Here is a 20,504-nt window from a genome sequence, read left to right on the forward strand (position 1 = left end):
GCTTGAATGTTCCAGATGACATGCAAAGGTCACACACTTGCACTATGTACTTTTAATGTAATCTCAACTGCAATCCAGGCCATTTGGTTGTTCTATTATATGAAACACAGTAACAACTCATTGAGTTTTTGTATAAATACAAAATATCTGACATTTAATTCCGATTAGGACTTTCTTGTTCGTTTAAAAGGTTGAAAGCGCAGCGCTAACACATTTATATGACAACTAAACCAAAAATCAGACATTGTTTGGAATTTGGTTGTGCTTTTAGATTCTTGAAAGCATAGTGATAACACATTGGGAATTCAACAAACTCCTGGCTTTTGTTGAGTCGTGAATAAAGGTTGAAATCTCATTGATCAACTTCTCAACCTAATATTACCAACATTTCCACCTTGAATTGAAGTTGTGTGCCCAGTGGGTTGTGTTAATCATATTATAGACAACATTTTACTGGACTACAGAAGTTGTTAATTGAAGGCTGCGTCCTAGTTTGTGTCCAATCAGAGTGTATCTGTCGTGGAATGAAAATAAAGCAGCAATGCGTAAACAAGCGCTGGATCCTCCTCCGCCGCTCTCTCCTATCATCTAGCCTATATTCTGAAACCAGTTCCGTATTCAGCGCTACTTTAATGTAACGTCGGTGCGCACACCATACAGCGTATAGGTTGTATAATTATCGGATAAGATCACACCATCTCGACCATGGAGCCTTGAACTGGAAGGTAAGCAATGCGTTTATTACTCGATACTCAGAAGCCGAGCAAGCTATGCTTGTTCGTATCCTTTTCCGGTAGGTGCTGTGATAGTAAAGTTTGGGGTGGGTTGGGAATGCGATCATGTGTCATATGGGCTATCAAGTTATGGACATGTGCGTTTTGATCATAGTCAAGTGTGTGCCGTGGCGTTAGTTTATTTTATATCTTAGTGATCGACGTAACGGTGTACGGTCCCAACAATTTGCCTACACGACTTCAATGGCAGCAACTTAAATCTTAAGTCAGTTTTTCAGGGTATGTAGCCTACTATGTCAAACTCACCATCCATGGTGTTGTTCGCGCAATATCGTGGGTGACGCAAAGAATGACGCGTATGATTTCCTGGTGATGATAGAGGGACATAAGACACAATTATGTCACTGTAAAGGGAACCATCCTCGATGTATTTCCTTGCTGCGTATTGACGATTTTTTGCAGTCAAATCTGTGACAATTCTATCATATGACATTTCCTCTCAGAATATTCTAGTCAGTGCCTGAACTCTAAACTGTTATTGTAAATAACGTTGGGATCATGCAACTGAGCATAATGATCCTGCAGCGAAAATATCTTGCAAGTCCAATGGGTACATATTGTTCTCGATACATTGTGTCATTCCGCTTGAATAGGCTAACCAAAGTAGTCTCCAAACGTTGGATTCCAAAATACTATTTCCATTATATTACTGTTACTATTAAGGGGTTAAACACTTACATCATAACAATCTTTGGAAGGAACTAAAGTTGCTTTCGATTCTAAGAAAACATCGAGGGGGCGGGGCATAAAGGTGAAACCCACGTATGCATGCACCTGTATCCATTTGTTTTGGTCAAATATGTAGAAGATGAAGTGATGTCTTCATGTGTTTTAAGATTATTCAATTTCATTAAAGTAATGCAACTTTGCAATTTGCATTTGAATTGTACAAATATCAAGTTGATATATTTATGTCATAACCATGTCATACGTGTAGCATGGGATATACCCAAATTACACTGCTTTCTACTTTAATTCACAGACACCCACAGCACCACAGAGATGAAAATGCAGCACACTTGATATCTCCCTGGAGGGGAAACCTGAATTAAGATGAAGCGACTGAAGGGGAAAACCCAACAGTGTGGAGCATTGCAGAAAGTCCTGTGAACGCTGACCTCCAGCCCCCATCCTCCCATCATTCCTTTCCCCCAAATACACAACACTCCCATCACCACTCCTGCTCTGGTCCAAGATGACCTCACCGAGAAAGCACCTGGTCAAGGATTTCAACCACTTTATCACATGCTACGTGTGTAAAGGATACCTGATCAAGCCCACCACGGTGACAGAGTGCCTGCACACCTGTAAGACCACCCCCCTTCTCTCTTTCTCTCTCTCTCAGGTGCCACGTTCATCATGACATCATGTAATGTAGTCTGTACCAGAAAAACACAATTTCACTATTGCATAGGTTATAGTATATCCAGGCATATTTGTGTATTCTATTAGATATACATTACACCTAACATCCCCTACTAGAAATTCTTGTTTATTTTGGTGTAGTACGTACATTGAATAAAATGTCAAATGGCATCTATGGCACCACTAAAAGGTGGCTGGGATTTAGAGCTCACAGAATCAGTTGGTTGTGTTATTTGTTGTTTTACACAATGGCCTTGCACAGTCACAGTGCTATGAATGTCAAGAGCGCGCTCTGTCCATCTCCTCTGTGTCATCCTGCATGATTTACATATCATATTACATGGTCCTTCTCCATTTCTGCCCTCTCCATCTGAACTGAATGTTTTATTGGAAGAGAACGGCAGATGCAAAAGCTCACTTCCAGGAATGACACATCTCAAGTGATCAGTGGGTTCAGTCACCATGACAACAAATATCCTCCACACAGGATGAGCAGTTTGGGTCCAGTTTGTTTGAAGCCAAAGTCACTTCTTTACTGTCATAGAAGTCAGATTGAACCTTAGCCCTAATGAAAAATATCAGCAGCTGCTTAGCACAGTATGGTTTGGCTGTTTAATGATTGCTTTCCCTGTGTATTTCAGTATATTTCAGAGATCCCCAGCAAAACATGTCTTTGATATTAGTCTACACTATTTCATTTTAACCTCCAGAGTGGCGCAGCGGTCTAAGGCACTGTATCTCAGTGCTAGAGGCTTCACTACATACCCAGAATCGATTCCAGGCTGTATCACAACCGGACGTGATTGGGAGTCCCATAGGGCGGCACACAATTGGCCCAGTGTCATCCGGGTTAGGGTTTGGCCGGTGCAGGCTGTCATTGTAAATAAGAATTTGTTCTTAACTGACTTGCCTAGTTAAATTTAAAAAATACAGTAGTCAGAATGCAATTAAACAGCTATACATTAGTTTACTTTATATGGGACAAGTATAACCACTTTGACACATTTAACAAACAATCGTCCAATGCATTCCACTATATGTTTCTAGCTCACATTTTCAACACTCGTCCCTAAATGGACTTTAATGGAAACAAAAGTGTATGTGGCGGTGTGCTGGCTATTGAAAGAACATGTGACATGTTGTTCTGACATACTATTGGTTGATTAAGACAGCAGATGTATGTATGTGAGGATTGTTTATTTGTTGTTGTTGACTTTATTAGGATGCCCATTAGCTGACGCCAATGGCAACAGCTAGTCTTACTGGGCTCCGTCACATAACGAAAAATACATTACAGATAAAATACTTTTTTTCAAGACGGTGCATTCGGAAAGTATTCAGACCCCTTGATTTTTTTCCCCAAAATTTTGTTATGTTACAACTTTATTCTAAAATGGATTCAATAGTTTTTACCCTTCATACCTTATAATTACAAGCTAGTTTTTAGGATTTTTTGCAAATTTATACAAAATAAACAACTGAAATATCACATTTACATAAGTATTCAGACCCTTTACTCAGTACTTTGTTGAAGCACCTTTGGCAGCGATTACAGCCTCGAGTCTTCTTCGGTATGACGCTACAAGCTTTGCACACCTATATTTGGGGAGTTTCTCCCATTCATCCTGGCAGATCCTCTCAAGCTCTGTCAGGTTGGATGGGGAGCAACGTTGCACAGCTATTTTCTGTTCTCCCAAGAGATGTTTGGATCGGGTTCAAGTCCGGGCTCTGGCTGGGCCACTCAAGGACATTCAGAGACTTGTCCTGAAGCCACTCCTGCGTTGTCTTTGCTGTGTGCTTAGGGTCGTTATCCTGTTGGAAGGTGAACCTTCGCCCCAGTCTGAGGTCCTGAGCACTCTGGAGCAGGTTTTCATCAAAGATCTCTCTGTACTTTTCTCCATTCATATTTACCTCGATGCTGACTAGTCTCCCAGTCCCTGCCGCTGAAAAACATCCCCACAGCATGATGCTGCTACCACCACCATGCTTCACAGTAGGGAAGGTTTCCTGGCATTCAGGCCAAAGAGTTCAATCTTGGTTTCATCAGACCATAGAATCTTGTTTCTCATGGTCTGAGAGTCTTTAGGTGACTTTTGGCAAACTCCAAGCGGGCTGTCATGCACCGTTTTACTGAGTAGTGGCTTCCATCTGACCTGATTGTTGGAGTGCTGCAGAGATCATTGTCCTTCTGGAAGGTTCTCTCATCCCCACAGACGAGCTCTAGACCTCTATCGGAGTGACCATCGGGTTCTTGGTCACCTCCCTGACCAAGGCCCTTCTCCCCTGATTGCTCAGTTTGGCCAGGCGGCCAGCTCTAGGAAGAGTCTTGGTGGTTCCAAACTTCATATATATATATTTAAGAATGATGGAGGCCACTGTGTTCTTAGGGACCTTCAATGCTACAGAAATGTTTAGGTACCCTTCCTCAGATCTGTGCCTCAACACAATCCTGTCTCAGAGCTCTATGGACAATTCCTTCGACCTCGTGGCTTGGTTTTTGCTCTGACATGTACTGTCAACTGTGGGACCTTTTTATATAGACCGGTGCCTTTCCAGATCATGTCCAATCAATGGAATTTACCACAGGTGGACTTCGATCAAGTTGTAGAAACATCGCAAGAATGATCAATGGAAACAGGATGCACCTGAGCTCAATTTTGAGTCTCATAGCAAAGGGTCTGAATACTTATGTAAATAAGGTATTTCTGTTTTTTAATTTTAATACATTTGCCAAAAATTGTAAAAACCTGTTTCGCTTTGTCAGTATGGGGTATTGTGTGTAGATTGCTGAGGATGTTTTATTTTATTTAATCCATTTTAGAATAAGTCTGTAACAGCCTCCCGAGTGGCACAGTGGTCTAAGCTTCGTCCGGGTTAGGGGAGGGTTTGGCCGGCAGGAATGTTCTTGTCACATCGTGCACTAGCGACTCCTGTGGCTGGCCGGGTGCAATGCATGCTGACACGGTCGCCAGCTGTACGGTGTTTCCTCCGACACTGGCTGGCTTCTGGGTTAAGCTCTCGACAAGACTTTAACTACCAATTGGATATCATGAAATTTGGGAGAAAAGGGGTAAAATGAATAAGGCTGTAATGTAACTAAGTGTGGAAAAAGTCAATGGGTCTAAATACTTTCCAGATGGCACTATATGTACATTTAAAAACATTTACATGTAACGTGTGTGTGTGCATCTATCAGTTACACACATGTCAGTGTATACACACAAGTAGGTCACATGAGAGTCGTCGTGACATGTTGCTTTATCTGTTTTTTGAGATGGAACGTAATCATGGCTCTGTATAATACTATACGTTGATCTAGGCTATAGGCCAGTGCATAGTGAATAAGCATATACTGTTTACATGGAAATTGCTAGAGGGCAGACTGTGACCTATATTTCTGCTTCTTCTGACAGATATTGCTGATCTGATTTTTTTCTTTTCCTGACGTTTTGGTGACGTCACATCATAGGATATAGGCCTAATCCTCAGCTCAGTATTGCATGGAATCGGATTAGGTGTTCTTTAAAGAAAGATACATCTATACATTATACTGTATGCAATGGTATATGTGTGTGTTGTGGTATTGACCGCTGTTGCTGTGTGTCTGTGCGATCTGTCGTATTGGCTACAGTGTGATGGATGCATCTAGAACCGACCAGGCTATACCCACTATTTCCTTATTTCCCTGCTAGTCAACAGTTTCAATTTCAACTGCAGGACTGAGTTTTTAGTCATGCTTCAAGGCTCAACAGATACTCTGATGTGTATCAAGTTCAAACTTTAGAAATTAGATATTAGAATGCTATTCCTTCTGATTTAACACAATCCTTTTATTGTGAAGGTTATCTGAGAGAAATGGATACGAAAAGAGAAACTGCAGTCATCTTGGCATTTCTTTGCCACCTGAATGGTGTGATAAAAATCCATATTTACTTTAGGTCTATATTTGGAGAAAATCAACCATTCTTTGTCTCTATCTCCTTTAATCTGTCAACAGTTTGTAAAAGTTGCATCGTCCAACACTTTGAAGACAGCAACGACTGCCCCAAATGTGGCATCCAAGTCCATGAAACCAACCCTCGAGAGATGTTAAGGTAATACACCTAATTTGACATCTAACAGAATCTCATCTGCATTTATATTTTCCCTATTGAGAATCACAGGATGATAATGAATGCTACTGAATAGATTACCATCAGTAAAGTAAAAACATGCTGGCCTTTGCACTACTGAACTGGCCCTAGCCGGATTCTGGCAGATCTGAGTTTACACCCTTTAGTTGTCCACCCGACTAGTGAGATGGTAAGGCTGGTGTGGGCTGGGCTGGGGGAGGATGGGGTGAGATCCAGGCAACAGCTGGACACCATTCTGGAGCCAAGGTTACAGCTAAAGACCTCACCCAGTGCCCAGCCCACAGATACAATGTCTGGGAATAAGTGTGTGTGTACTTTTATTCTTCCTTTACGTCTCATTCTATCACCAGGTTGGACAACACTTTAGAGGAAATCATTTTCAAACTCGTGCCTGGGCTAAGAGAAAGTGAGTGACGTCATTTTAGTATCCACCAACATCAGATATAAATCTTGCATTTGATCGTAGGCCAAGCTGTTTTCTATTTGACCTGAATGATATAACCCCTACCCTGTGTATTCATATATTCTCTTTTTGTTTATTGACTAGAGGAACAACAGCAGGAGATCGAGTTCTGGAGGAGTCGGAAGTGGAAGGAGAATGGAGAAGGTAAATTATCTGTGTTAGTGTATCCATGAAGACCAAGACCCTCCTCAGGAGGGACCAGAATGAACCCACTCGGGTGGGCAGAGGTGGGCTGTGATTGGTTATTGAGGCGATGGGTCAGGAGGCTCTATGTGGGGAGAGATCAGTGAGCAGACAGAGAGGAGTTGTGACTCAGGTTGCATTGTTGCAGTGACTGTAGGTGGCTGAGAGAGGGTGAGAAGGGGAGGAGGAAGGGGAACGTTTTAACAGCACTCTCTACAAGGCACTGACGAGATCCCCCTGTTTATGATGTACACATCACATGGAAACAACAGATTGACTAAAAAGATGGATGGATTCGGTTCGCCAGACACAAATGCCATCCCCATGGCAATATGATGATCGACAGTTTGTCCCAAAGGCCTTTTATGATATTGCATTTCTAGGTGAAAAGCGAAAGACATCGGCATCAATCAAAACCGCCCTATTGTGAATTGTCTTTTCACAGTTTAATATGAATTCAAGGAAAACAAACTCAACTTGTATACTCTCTTGCTCACACGTAACATACTTATCCATTTATTTTGTCATAGAAGACGGCCCCCGATCGAAGAGATCCAGGCTGGATGACGACGATGATGATGATAATGATGGTGGTGGGGATGGAGACTACCACAGGAGTGACCCGCAGATAGCCATCAGTCTTGACTGTCTACGCAACAGCAGCCTGGTGGGAGAGAACATTGTTAAGGTAAGTCATGGTGGAGAGGTATCTCTTCCCTGCTGCTCTGTTCTTTTTTCTGCTCCCTCTTCCCTGTCTCCCGAACATTATTCCTCCCACTTTTTTATGTTGATGTCCTTCTAACGGTCCTTTTTGTCCTTCTAACGGTCTAACATCTCAGAATGTGAGTTGAATAGAGTATAGATAGACAATGATGCTGTACCCTTACAACAACAAAAAGCACATGTTAAATTTGCAGTTTCAAATGTGAAATAGCTGTTTTTCACGTTGAGCTTAAATTTCACACGTGAAACCGTATTTACTGTATTCAATTTAGATTTCACATGTTAACTCCACCTTTTTCACGTGTGAGGAGAATAACATGTTTTCACCTCATAAGAAAATTGGATATGCAGTTTTACATGTGAAAAACATTCACATGTGAAAATGTGGAAAACATTCAGGTGAAAATCTCACTTTCACATGAAATTGCTTTTTCACATGAAAATCACATTTGCAGTTTCACATGTAAAACGCTGGTGAAAAACTCACTTTCACATGTGTGGTTGAAATAATGTTATTCTCCTTACAAACTCAAAATGACGCTCACAACAAAGGGAATTAGCAAAGCAAATCACTGACAACCAAAACAAAAACGGATACAGTTGGGTTTTAGTAGGGGTTCTCAAAGAATCTCACGAGGATTGTCCACTGAACGTTGACTAGCAACAAGAGTCTGGATCCTAAAAGGCACACACCACGAATGCCCACTAAATTTGCCCAAGAAAAGACTAACCAAAATAAAAACCCACACCAAGTTATAATATGGAGCTAAAGGCAAGTGGACAAACCAAAGAGAGAACACATGATAAAAAGGCTTTGTTTTTATCACACTCAAAGAGGAAGTGCTATTCCGCGTTCAAGCACTTCTAACATCTCTCATTCCCACTCTCTCAAGAACCACCGGAGCACTGGCCCAGCCACTCTTAAATACCACCTGGGCTAGCACCTTCCGACTAACGAGATGGGCAAGCCAGCACTGGTGTAACACGTACTTACTAATGAGGTGACACCAATTGGTGCACCCCACCTGCTAACGTGCTACCTCGAAATATGAAAGGAAAACCCCGAATCTGGAACAGGTGACCACATCTAAACAGCCCAAATGCGGGACAAGGGAACGATTTTGCAAGACATTCACGGAACAGTGGACAGAATATATGTTTTGGAGGCAGGTTAATGGATCACGTTCAAACGAAGAGACAGTTCTGCTGTATGAAGGTCACTGCCTGTTAAAGGGGCAATCCTTAGTTGCCACATACATTTTTCGGACTTCTAAGTTAATGATATGAACCCATTGATTCTTAAATATAAAACGTATAAATGCATCATGAGCTTAGTTCAACTGTCGTACCCACCAGAACCCAAAATATACACTTGTTTTACTCCATTGTTTGTAAACAAAGTAAATGTAAACGACCGCTGTATAGGCTAAAACATGGTTAAAACTATAATGTTGATATCATGGATGGTCAGTCCTTGCATCCATAGCGTAGTCAATGGAGTTGAGTGGTCGCATTTCTCCAGCCCCATCCCTCAGGTTTTTACTGAAACTGTGGCAGGGAGTAATAGTGTTATTATATGGTGCAATCCTCTAGTGAGTGAGTTACTTTTGTGCCAGTAAGATCAAGGAAAACTACTGAAGTCCAGAACAAAAATTCTTAGGATTTCAAACAAAAAATAATGACATCTAAAGAAAAACAGGAACCCAAAAGTATTGACAACAATATTTTGTTTTGCTAGGAAATTATTTTCAAATGCAAGAACAAAATGAATTGTAAATGGATGCAAAAAAATGTTTTTCAGTGATAAAAAAAATTAAATAAATGACAATGTGATTCAATAAAATGCCTCCCTTTTCCCAGAAATGTTCCCTATCTTTGGTTATGTTACCCTGGCCTTTGCTTTCGCTGTCTTTTTTCCAGTTGCAAGTTTTGGCATATTCATTCCAGCAACATAGCACCCTGCATCCCACTGCTGGGTTGCCTCTGAAGATAAGCAGGGTCGGTCTCTGGATGGGAGACCAGATGTAGCTGGAAGTGGTGAAAATGAAACGTGAAAAATAAACTTGCGGAAAACAAATGTCACGTGGGGATTTTTTTTCACGTGAGGGTAAAAAACATGTAAAAAAATTTACCTGTGAAACTTCACACTTGTCCGAAAACCACGTGTCTGACTCGTGAAAAATATAAATAATAATTCTGATTTGTTCACACATGTTCACATGTGTCTGAAAACCACATGTTTCTTTCATGTGAATTTTTTTATGTGTGGTTATCCTTTATTTCCTGGGCTGTCATTGAAAGCTGGTCAGTGAATATGTGGTGAGGAGGGAGGGGAGGAAGGAGAGAGGAGAGCAGGAGGGAGAGAGGAGAGGAGAGCAGGAGGGAGAGAGGATCATAATGGTTTCATATTGAGGTATAATATAGAATGATTCTCTGTGCCAAAGGGATGCTATTAGTATTAAATGCACTAACTGAACTTAATTATGCATTCATAAAAATAAATAAAAAATGAATCAGAAGATGGCTCTTTGAAACGTATGGATTTGCATGCTCTTCACATAATTCTGAATAAATGTGCCTGAATCATTGAATTCATCTTCTGAACCTCCACTCTAGGGCTTAATGAAGAAATTTATACGCTGCTCGACTCGAGTGACAGTCGGAACAATCAAGAAGTTTCTCAGCTTGAAGTTAAAGCTTCCAAGTTCTTATGAGGTAACAAACTAAGCTTTTGTACGTGCTCTATACCCTTTTGTATGTATCTACTGTATGACCAATATTAAGCTCATGCTATTGAATATTAGTTTTGTGTGGGCCTCACATAAAGCAGTCTCCTGCAGCCTCTCCTGTGTGTTGAGGGGGAAAGGGCTGGCCTTGTTAGCAGGCCCCCTGCTGTACAGAGGCTGTACTTACTCTCGCTGCACTCTTAGAAAAAGACCTGCACTCTTAGAAAAAGACCTGCACTCTTAGGGAAAGACCTGCACTCTTAGGGAAAGACCTGCACTCTTAGGGAAAGACCTGCACTCTTAGGGAAAGACCTGCACTCTTAGGGAAAGACCTGCACTCTTAGGGAAAGACCTGCACTCTTAGGGAAAGACCTGCACTCTTTGGGAAAGACCTGCACTCTTTGGGAAAGACCTGCCATCTACAACCTAAAAGGCTTCTTCGGCTGTCCCATAGGATAACCTTTTGAAGAAACCTTTTTGGATCCAGGTAGAACATTTTTGGATCCAGGTAGAACTCTTTTGAGTTCCATGTAGAACCCTTTCCACAAAGGAATCCAAAAGAGTTCTACCTGGAACCAGAAAGGGTTCTCCTATGGGGACAGCGGAAAACCCCTTTTGGAACCCTTTTGTTTTCTAAGAGTGTGGGGCTCCAGAGCACTAAGATTGCATAGATGCCATACACACAATACCACTTTCACTAACTATTTAGAAGTAGTGACTGTCCCATTGATACATTTGCCTTCTAGCATTTATAAACATTTGTAGGCATTTAAAAGCATTCATACACATTTCTAATGGATTATAAATGAAAGCTATTATAAAATGTTACCCAGCTTTCTCTATGTACAATGTCTGTCACATTCTCTCCATGAAGAGATATTTGAGTCCTTGTCCTTTTGTTTGAACAGTATGAGAAAGGGAGATATGTCTAACTCTAGTCCTCTTCTCTAGCAGCCTGTGCTCTGACTGTCATCCCATAGTAGTCTAATTCTTAGTCACCAGCCTCTGTGTCCCCTTGCAGCTAGACGTCCTATGCAACGGGGAGATCATGGGAAAAGACCACACCATGGAGTTCATCTTCATGACGCGGTGGAGACTTCGCGGTGAAACCGTATGTAAACCCCCAATGATATCAATTCCCCCCCATTCCCCTCGTTTATAAAGATGCTAAGCCTCATACCTTTCTCGCCAGGGGATAAGCTGTGGCCGCTGAATGACGGTGCTGTAGTCTTACTAGTCTCCATGAGAGTCAATGCTTGCTTGGCTTTAAGCCGATTAGCTGGTTAGCCGTCTAAAATGCCACCATCACTCTACTGTGTGAACTGATACATCAAGCAGGAAGTAGCAGTGACATGGTTAGCAGAGCTTATTACAGGCTGTAAGATGTGTCTGGTACTATAGGTTCGCATCAAAGCATGTTTGGATGCCTCGTCCGTGAAAGAAAAAAAGCTGCAAAGTGGAATGGTGAATTTAGTTGTTGTTTCACAGTGTGTCATAATGGTACTATACAGTATTGGAGACATTTGCAATGCTAGTAAGGTATTGCTAGGTTATGGTAAATGCAGTTGAAATATGGCTGCTTCTCTTCCTCAATTAATCCACTTTCCTCTTGTTCACCTCACAAAATATAGGCCTATGTTGTGGTCACTATATTTTCACCTGAACTTCAGTCAACCATGCTTAAACCTAACCAAGTGCCCCCAAGTCTTCTGCAAAGTGTGCTAGGCTAACTAACTAACTAACTAGAACACTAACTAACTAACTAACACACTTCAGCTTGACCTCATAAGCACTTTTGCTAGCCGGCTGGTCATTCCATTGCTCATGATTGTCACTTTTAGATGGGCAGGTCTGGGCTCCGGCAGCACAGGTTCAGGTCATGAATCACTGCATTGGTCCAAGAAGACAGGTGAGGAAAGCAGTGAAGGCCCCTGACAGCTGCCCCAGCAGGGTGCCTGTTCCTGGGCTCATCGCCTGGCACTCTACCCTTCCACAGCCAGTTTATCACCACTGGCTCAATAGAGGGGTCTTTTAATAGTGCTGAGCGATTAGTGCTTTTTGAGGTCGGTTCGGTTTCAGTTCGATTCTAAAAAAAATATTCACCGATTTCAGTTTCTATAATTTTTAACAAGAAATTCACTTTGCATTATGTGTGTTGAATGCTCTAACTACACAAAATAAAACAATTAATACAAGTTCCATGATGGTAGTAATTATTAGCCATAATTTATTCACATTACTTTAATTACATTTTTGTTGTTGTGTATTTTACATTGGTTTTATTTGATGACATCATTTCATTCCAATTGATCATCTCTATAGAGATGCTGCCTATGCTGTCTGACAAAATCAATATTTTAGTAGTTCTTCAAAGTAAATAAGGCATACTTTTATGACTGCTGAATACCTACTATCAATCACCAAGATCATGTATTTTCAGGTAGAGATACTTCGTGAAACAACTGCTCTCTATCCTCTCCATCGCGTGTTCTTCTTCCGTCTCTTCTCTCTCCCGCTCTGTCTGCCATACACAGACCGGACAAGTAGGCACGCAATGGATTATGGTCATTGTAGTTAATTACCAAGTTTTCTGCCCAAAACTATGTAGAATATCGGCCTGATGGAAACTACAACTCCCTAACACATCGCACAGTTTGGGCTTGATCTGATTTCTCTCTAGAGAAACTGTGCATTGAGCTCACATGAAAAAAAATAGAACGAAATGGAATTAAAATAAATGAACTGTCAAAGTGGGACAATCTGTTCAAAAAAATTACCAACATTTTGGTTAATCATTCAGCACTAGGCCCTGGTTTAGTTACAACATACAACACCCCAGTTTTAATCATTCAATTGATTTCCCTGTTTTGAATGATACTCTGCTAATTTAGGCTTGTGTTAAAGACAGGTTCTGGCAAGCTTAAAATACCCTCGTCTTCACTCCTCAGTCCTTACGCAGAATGTTCTGATTCCAAGAACAGAATCCAAGGAAGGCAGCAGTTGAACCCCCCCCAAAAAAATCAGATGACAGTATTACTGACCTCACATGACCAAATTTGGCATCTGGGGCAGATTGTTCCACTGTGCAGAATAGGTGATAGCTCTGTGCCTAGAATGAATCCCTGTCCTCCCCTGGACCAAATGACCAGAAACTGGGTCAGTGTTGGCCAACTAATTTCCCTTCTCTTTGGGATTGTACGTAAGTGTCTCCTGCCTACCACTGCTGCATGTCTACCGGCCTGTCTAAAAATAGACCCGCTTGATATGATGTGTCTGTGGAGTGTCTTTCTCTTTCACCTGCTTTGGCATCAGACTTCTCTCCTCATCACACTCCCTCTGCTCTGCTCTCTTACCTTTCCTTCCACTGCAGCATATCCTGGCTACAAAGGTACAATCCGTATAGATGAAGCAGCACATCAGATTGTGTTGTTTTTGTGTTCTAGGTAGAAAGGCCGCGTGCAAGCCTACTGTTTATATGCTATTCTTACAATGCAGTGGTGTAAAGTACTTAAGTAAAAATACTTTAAAGTACTACTTAAGTAGTTTTTGGGGGTATCTGTACTTTACTATTTATATTTTTGAGAACTTTTACTTTTATTTCACTACATTCCAAAATAAAATAATGTACTTTCTACTCCATACATTTTCCCTGACACCCAAAAGTACATTTTGAATGCCTTGCGGGACAAGAAAATTGTTCAATTCACACTCTTAAAGGGAAAATCCCTGGTCATCCCTACAGCATCATATCTGGCGGACTCACTAAACACAATGCTTCATTTGTAAAAAAAAAAAAAAGTTTTTACTCAAGTATGACAATTGGGTACTTTTCCCACCGCTGTTACAATGTTAGAACGTCTACGTTACTTATTCTCTGATTTATTGTCTCCATTGTAGTGGATTCTGTCCAAGGGTGACCAATGTCATCTCTCTCTTTCAGGCCTACCCAATGGTACTAGAATATCGGCCACGGATAGACTTTGGTTGACGGAGAGAGACGTGGGACTACTCCTGCACTAACAGCCCATTGACAGACTACACAAAGAATGGATGTGCCTGGCACAAGAGACAAGGACCACGTCTTCCTATCATCTGCATGCAGTAGTCCGTTATTGCCTCTAATCTCATTCTATTCTTGTATGTTATCTTCCAGTTTCACAGATTTCTTTCTAAAACGCAACAAGGGTTTAAGAACATGCCTGGATATCATGGCGTATTAATGCTTGGAAACGTACCAAAATGTAATTGACTGAAGAGTGAAGACCTGCCGTTGGTCCACATCACTTGAAAGTGTTCAGAATAATACAAAGTGAAATCACTAGTAATCCACTGTTACGCAACACAAGAGAGATATTCCAAGACACTGGCAAACGGCCCATAATATTTCCCCCTATCTCCTATCTATGCTGGATTTAGTGTCTTACATGACCTCTCCCCTTCTGTTTTTAATCATTAAAGGGGCAATCAGCAGTTGCAACATCTGTTTTTGGACTTATAAATTAACCATACATGATTTGATTAATTGATTCTTGAAGAATATAACTTATAAATTCCTCACGAGCTTAGTTCAACTGTCGTACCCAATCTGAACCCAAAATATAAACTTGTTTAACTCCAATGTTTGTAAACAAAGTAAATGTAAACAAACTGTATATATCCTCAAAACATGGTTAAAACTATAATTGTAATATCATGGAAGGTCAGTCCTTGCATCAATAGCTCTGTCTATTAATTAGAGAGTAGTTGCATTTCTCCAGCCCCATCCTTAGCTTTTACCGAAATAGGGACGGGGGAATAGGCTTTGTTATTTTTTCCACTAATGATTGCCGCTTTAACTATGGTAGTGCCTTCCCCCACATGTCTCTCTTTCAGTGGAGTGCAAAATCCAAACTGCTCTTCATATCAAATTCCTTGTTTAATAGCCTAGCGGAGTCAAAAGCCCCATGTTATAGATTATATGGGTCATTCTACAGAAAATGTGCAAATCGGGGGTTGAATTTTTGTAATAATTTGTATCCTATTTTTCCCAAACTTTCAGCAAACGTCTTCCAACATATGTCAGGTGACATACTGTATATGCTACTTGCACACTTTTGTATTGCATATTTTACCTGTATTCCTTACCACCTTACTAAATATGTAACTATGGAAACATAGTGAACAAGTTGCGGTAAAGGGAGAACCATGCACAGTAGTGATCATTTTGATTAACGTATTACAGATTTTATTTGCAAAACAAAATAGTAAAAACATAAATATAATCTTTATTGTTCTCTGTGAAATGTTGATTGTATGAATCCTAAACTTGTTGATTGATTGAATTGCTTATGCATCTAATTAATTGTGTTTTTTAGATGTTTAAATTATCACTTTACCTATCTTTATTTTGGCAAAATACCAGGTGTTTCTGTGTCAAGTGTCAATCATAGAGATCCACGGAGCACTCTAGGTGGCTATAACCCTGAATTGATGTGGTTTTGAGTTCATGAGCCCTTTATTAAATTGTAAGAAACTCAAGTAGGATGAATTTGAGTACAGTATAGTAGGGTACAGTATAGCACATTAAAGGTGTCTATGTTTTGGCCAAATAGATGTCAGTGTTTGGCTCTTGGAGGGTTGGAGCCCCCCTGCTGGCTATGCATCTTAATACTTGACACTTTTTCCTGAAGTGTCCGCTTGTCCACTACCCACATGGTGGTCCTCTCTTCCTCAGTTGGTAGAACATGGAGCATACAACTTTTACATGGAGATAGCACGGGCAACACCATTGAGGCTGTCACAGATACCATAATGGCACAGATACAAAGATGAGAACTCTATATATCTGTATGGTGTCAATTGTTTCGGTTGTAACCGTTTTGGTTTGGACAATTTTGACACATTTTGGACTTTAAAGAATCGCCATAGCTAACATATAGCTGGCTATCTTTCATTTGGGCAGATGTACATCGCAGAACCGTACTTGACATATTAATTGATTATACTAGATGTTCGGCAGTGACACTGCTTAAAAATACATGAAGACTTACCAACTTGCACACTCATTTTCTCTAAAATGTTTGCAGACAGGCTACTCACCATGTGGTCATGCTGGAGAGGGGTGGGCTAAGACACTGCATTTCAATACAAGAGGCGTCACAGCAGTGACTGGTTCGAATCCAGGCTGACTCACATCTGGCCGTAATTGGGAGTCCCGTAGGGCGGTGCACAATTGGCCCAGCGTCGTCAGGGTTTGGCAGGGTAGGCCATCATTGTAAATAATAATTTGTTCTTAACTGACTTGCCTAGTTAAATAAAGGTAAAAACAAATATATATATATATATATACAAATGTAAAAATAACCCCATCACCTGGTGATATGTGTAGGGTTGTGGCTTAAGGCACATTCATTCTACAGTCTTTAAATGTGTGTGTTTCAGTAGTGCCATCAAATGGAGGGACAGCATTTTTTTTTATTAAACAAAACTACTAATTAGATCAGGATCTTTCAATGTAATAACTCAAGATGTTCTATTCAAATTGTAGTATAAAAAAAGTGGCTTTATTTTCAAACATGGAGTTTAGGAGTCAGGGTTTGGGACAACCACATCTCATAGAAATAGCTGGATAAACAATGACTGTACTAAATTGTTTTGCCTTGGATTGAATTAGAACATATCATGATGTAAATAAATGTCCTAAGTTTGGAGACTTAACTGTTTAAAAAAAAAAAGAATTGGGGGGTGGGACTTCAATTTGCACCACTTCTGTAGAATCGCCCATATACAAGTACAAGGAAGCTATGGCTACCTACCATATCCCTATCTAAAAATGAGTTAAATTCTTATTTTCAATGCCATTTTGATGTTATTACCACATATAATGCAATATGAGTACTGTAAGACTAGATTTGCTGGAAGAAGGTTAGAAAAAGCGGAGTATCGCCTACACTGTCTGAAATGTGTAGCTGTCTGTTTGTGCACTATGTAAAACGTATTGGGCATTATGGTTGACTTGTACATAGTGGAGATTTGTTTAGACTGTTTACTACTATACTGGATGTCCTACTGGATGGCTTAACATTAATGTATTATCACTACCCTATAAAAACTGTCCAGGCTGGCGTTATAGGGTCCCGCCATAACCCTCACCATTTGTTTCTGATGATGGATCATTAGACAAATGTTTTAAAGGCTTTTTCCCCTTCACATACCATTTCTCATTTTCTCACTCTCCTCGAAACACCAAAGAATAAAAGCAGACATAGCAGTGGTTGTATTTTATCTGTTCAAGTTTGACAGAGATATTATAATCCATACGTAGACAAATGTTTGGGGTGCATTAAACCGAATGCATTAAACCAAAATGTACATAGACAAATGTTGAGGGTACTGAAGTCATCTTGGTAGGAAACAAAATGTGGAGTGCAATTTGCCAATGTATTAGGACTTTCCATACAGTAGATCTCTGACAATAATACGTTTATGTTCATTTGCAGTTATGTGGGAGAACCACTCAATGGACAGATTGGACACCAATTTCTGGCAGCCCCTAAAAGTACAAGTCTTTACAAATTTCCACAAGTAAAAGTTGTAGTTGAAGCCTAAACTCTAAGAAAATAGGGCTCCAAAAGGGTTCTTCGGCTCTTGCCATAGGAGAACTCTTTTTGGTTCCAGGTAGAACCCTCTGTGGAAAGAGTTCTAAATGGAACCCAAAAGGGTTCTACCTGGAACCAAAAGGATTCTACCTGGAACCAAAAGGATTCTACCTGGAATCAAAAAGGGTTCTTTAAAGGGTTCTCTTATGTGGACAACCGAAGAACCCTTTTAGGTTCTAGATAGCACCTTTTTTTCTAAGAGTGTGCCTAGCATTCTTGTGTACTTTCCTGTTTCACACATGCTTTTTCCTGTTTGAAATGGTATTTCTTATTTTCCTTAAAAACCCAGCTGTAGTGGTTTTAAAAGTCAGCAAAGTAAATGTTTAGACTGAATAATTCTTGAAACGTCCCTGTGCTGCAATGAACAATATGTATTTTTGTAACAAGAAGCACTTGTAGATATTTTCTTTAAAAATGAAATTGTATGTTGTATATTTAACAAACTTAAAATGCTGCTTAGAATAATCTATTCTATTTTTCAATGTCAATGTGCCTGATAAGCATTCCTAGAGAGATTAGAACTGTACATATGCAAGAGCTGCTCTATATGTGACATGATGACAAAAATACCAAAATACAGAACTCATTGAATTAACTTGGTGTCATTTCATAATTTTATTTCTATTTCTTTTTTATTTAACATTTATTTAACTAGGCAAGTCAGTTAAGAACAAATTTTTATTGACAATGGTGGCCCAAACCCGAACGATGCTGGGCCAATTGTGCGCCGCCCTATGGGACTCCCAATCACGGCCGGTTGTGATACAGCCTGGAATCGAACCAGGGTCTGTAGTGACGCCTCTAGTACTGAGATGCAGTAGACCGCTGCACCACTCATCATTGACAAGTTACTTATTGTTATCTGTTACTTATTGTTACTTATTGTTAAAAAATCATGTTTTGGTGTTTCAAAGATTTGGTTTCAAGACTTCTGTTCTTAAGAATAGGAATGGTCTGCATTTTGTGATTATCATTGACTCCCTCTAAATCTCTTTCTTTCGTATAGAGACATAGCTGATCTTTCTGATTCACTCCCGAGTACAAGAACCCCAAACAGTATCCCAGTTCCTTTCAGTGCTATCTTTCAACCTGACAAAGAGTGACCTAAACCCTCTGCCTCATGGACAAGCATGGCCTTCTCAGTGCTCTACCCTGTATGATGAAGCCTTCAGACAGGTTCTCATACTTTCAACATGATTTCATCAGTGCTTTATCTGCCAAGGATAAGGTTTCTCCTATATTAAAACCAATCAACATCTTGAATACTTCTGCCTTGGCTTTTGGCAGGAGAAAACCCATTAAGAATGTGCTGAAGAAGTGCCAATGCTGTTTTGGAGTGGGGCGAGGAGAGGGGTATTTACTGTCCGCAACCACAGCTGTCCAGGCCAGCTTTTCTATTTGCTTGAAGAACCATGAACCTAAGTTTTAACCCCCAAACCTAACCCAAATTTGAACCCTGACACTAATTTGAACCTTATCCCTAAATCCCCTAGAAATAGCCTCTTTCCTTGCAGGGACTGGCAAAATGCCCCTAGTTGGTAAATTTTTTTGTTAGTTTACTATTCTTGGCGGGACTTCTGGTCCATACAAGTATAGTTAAACGTGTCCACACACACACACACACACACACATACATACATTTGAATGATCCCCTGAGAGTGGTCAACACTGTTTGAATCCTGATCCGGTTGCTTTCCTTGGATTGGCCCAAAATATTGTCTCTGGATTTCCATTCAGCCCCTCAGCCAAACTGTCACATTTTCCACAGGCCCCCATTCTTTCTTCTCTGTCAAAAGACTTCCATAACTAAATGGCTGTGATTGTGGGGCCTGGAAAACAAAACATGGCTGACCTGAGTTAAATGTATTCTCCTTGGAGACAATAGAGAACTGCTGTAACCCAGCTTACGTTCTGCAAGCTGTGGCATTCTTATCTGTGCTGATAGTAGTGTCAAAGCACCAGCTGGTTTTAAATTAAGATCAATGCATTTTTTTCACTTTTTTTCTCCCTCTGCAAGTAACTGGCTCCTCCACTGATTGGCTATAATTGGAGGAGTATTTACTCAGCTGCAAACATTTACATGTCAATGCCGAGTCCCCCTATGTTTTCACATTACAGGTCACATTTACTACTGGTGTTGTGCTTGCATACAGACACACACTATGGACAGTGTAAAAAAAGAAAAAAAGAAAACGGAGCCAATAGTTTAATCAGCGTTATTCTGTAAGTTGAATAGACTTCAAAATAGCATTATAGTCGATTCAACTTAAAATATTTTAAGGCAACCATCTGTAATACAATTTCTAGTTTGCTCAACACCATATTTTAATTTGCTCAAGATTGTTCTGTGTGTGAGGTGCACTTTTGAAAAAGTAAAATTACAAATTCATGTTTGCTCAAAACCACTCCCATCATTATCATTTCCCAGCATGCTCTATTGCAGGTTGATTGTTTGGAATTCCTCATCACTTTGCAAGTCA

At 40.4% G+C, this 20,504-nt stretch overlaps 1 protein-coding gene across 2 annotated transcripts; it reads left to right on the forward strand.

Annotated features, from left to right (window-relative positions):
• Positions 1 to 558: 558 nt before the first annotated feature.
• LOC139570124 (polycomb group RING finger protein 5-B-like) lies at positions 559 to 18,619 on the forward strand. Of its 2 annotated transcripts, none has more exons than XM_071391683.1 (9): positions 559 to 725; positions 1,777 to 2,101; positions 6,157 to 6,253; positions 6,643 to 6,698; positions 6,840 to 6,899; positions 7,469 to 7,626; positions 10,278 to 10,376; positions 11,409 to 11,498; positions 14,328 to 18,619. In XM_071391683.1, exons 2-9 carry the CDS (start codon positions 1,990 to 1,992, stop codon positions 14,373 to 14,375), a joined length of 720 nt encoding a protein of 239 aa, XP_071247784.1. In that variant the 5' UTR covers positions 559 to 725; positions 1,777 to 1,989; the 3' UTR covers positions 14,376 to 18,619. The 2 variants fall into 2 exon arrangements, with proteins under 2 accessions (XP_071247784.1, XP_071247785.1); XM_071391684.1 differs by having other exon boundaries at positions 7,472 to 7,626.
• Positions 18,620 to 20,504: the final 1,885 nt, after the last annotated feature.

The sequence above is a fragment of the Salvelinus alpinus genome, chromosome 3, assembly GCF_045679555.1.
Source record: "Salvelinus alpinus chromosome 3, SLU_Salpinus.1, whole genome shotgun sequence".
Lineage (NCBI taxonomy): Eukaryota > Metazoa > Chordata > Actinopteri > Salmoniformes > Salmonidae > Salvelinus > Salvelinus alpinus.

Coding starts and splice junctions, on each gene's coding strand:
- LOC139570124 (XM_071391683.1), top strand. CDS start 1,990: ATGACCTCACCGAGAAAGCACCTGGTCAAGGATTTCAACCACTTTATC. Junction 2,102..6,156: donor GACAGAGTGCCTGCACACCT/GTAAGACCACCC, acceptor ATCTGTCAACAG/TTTGTAAAAGTTGCATCGTC. Junction 10,377..11,408: donor AGCTTCCAAGTTCTTATGAG/GTAACAAACTAA, acceptor GTCCCCTTGCAG/CTAGACGTCCTATGCAACGG.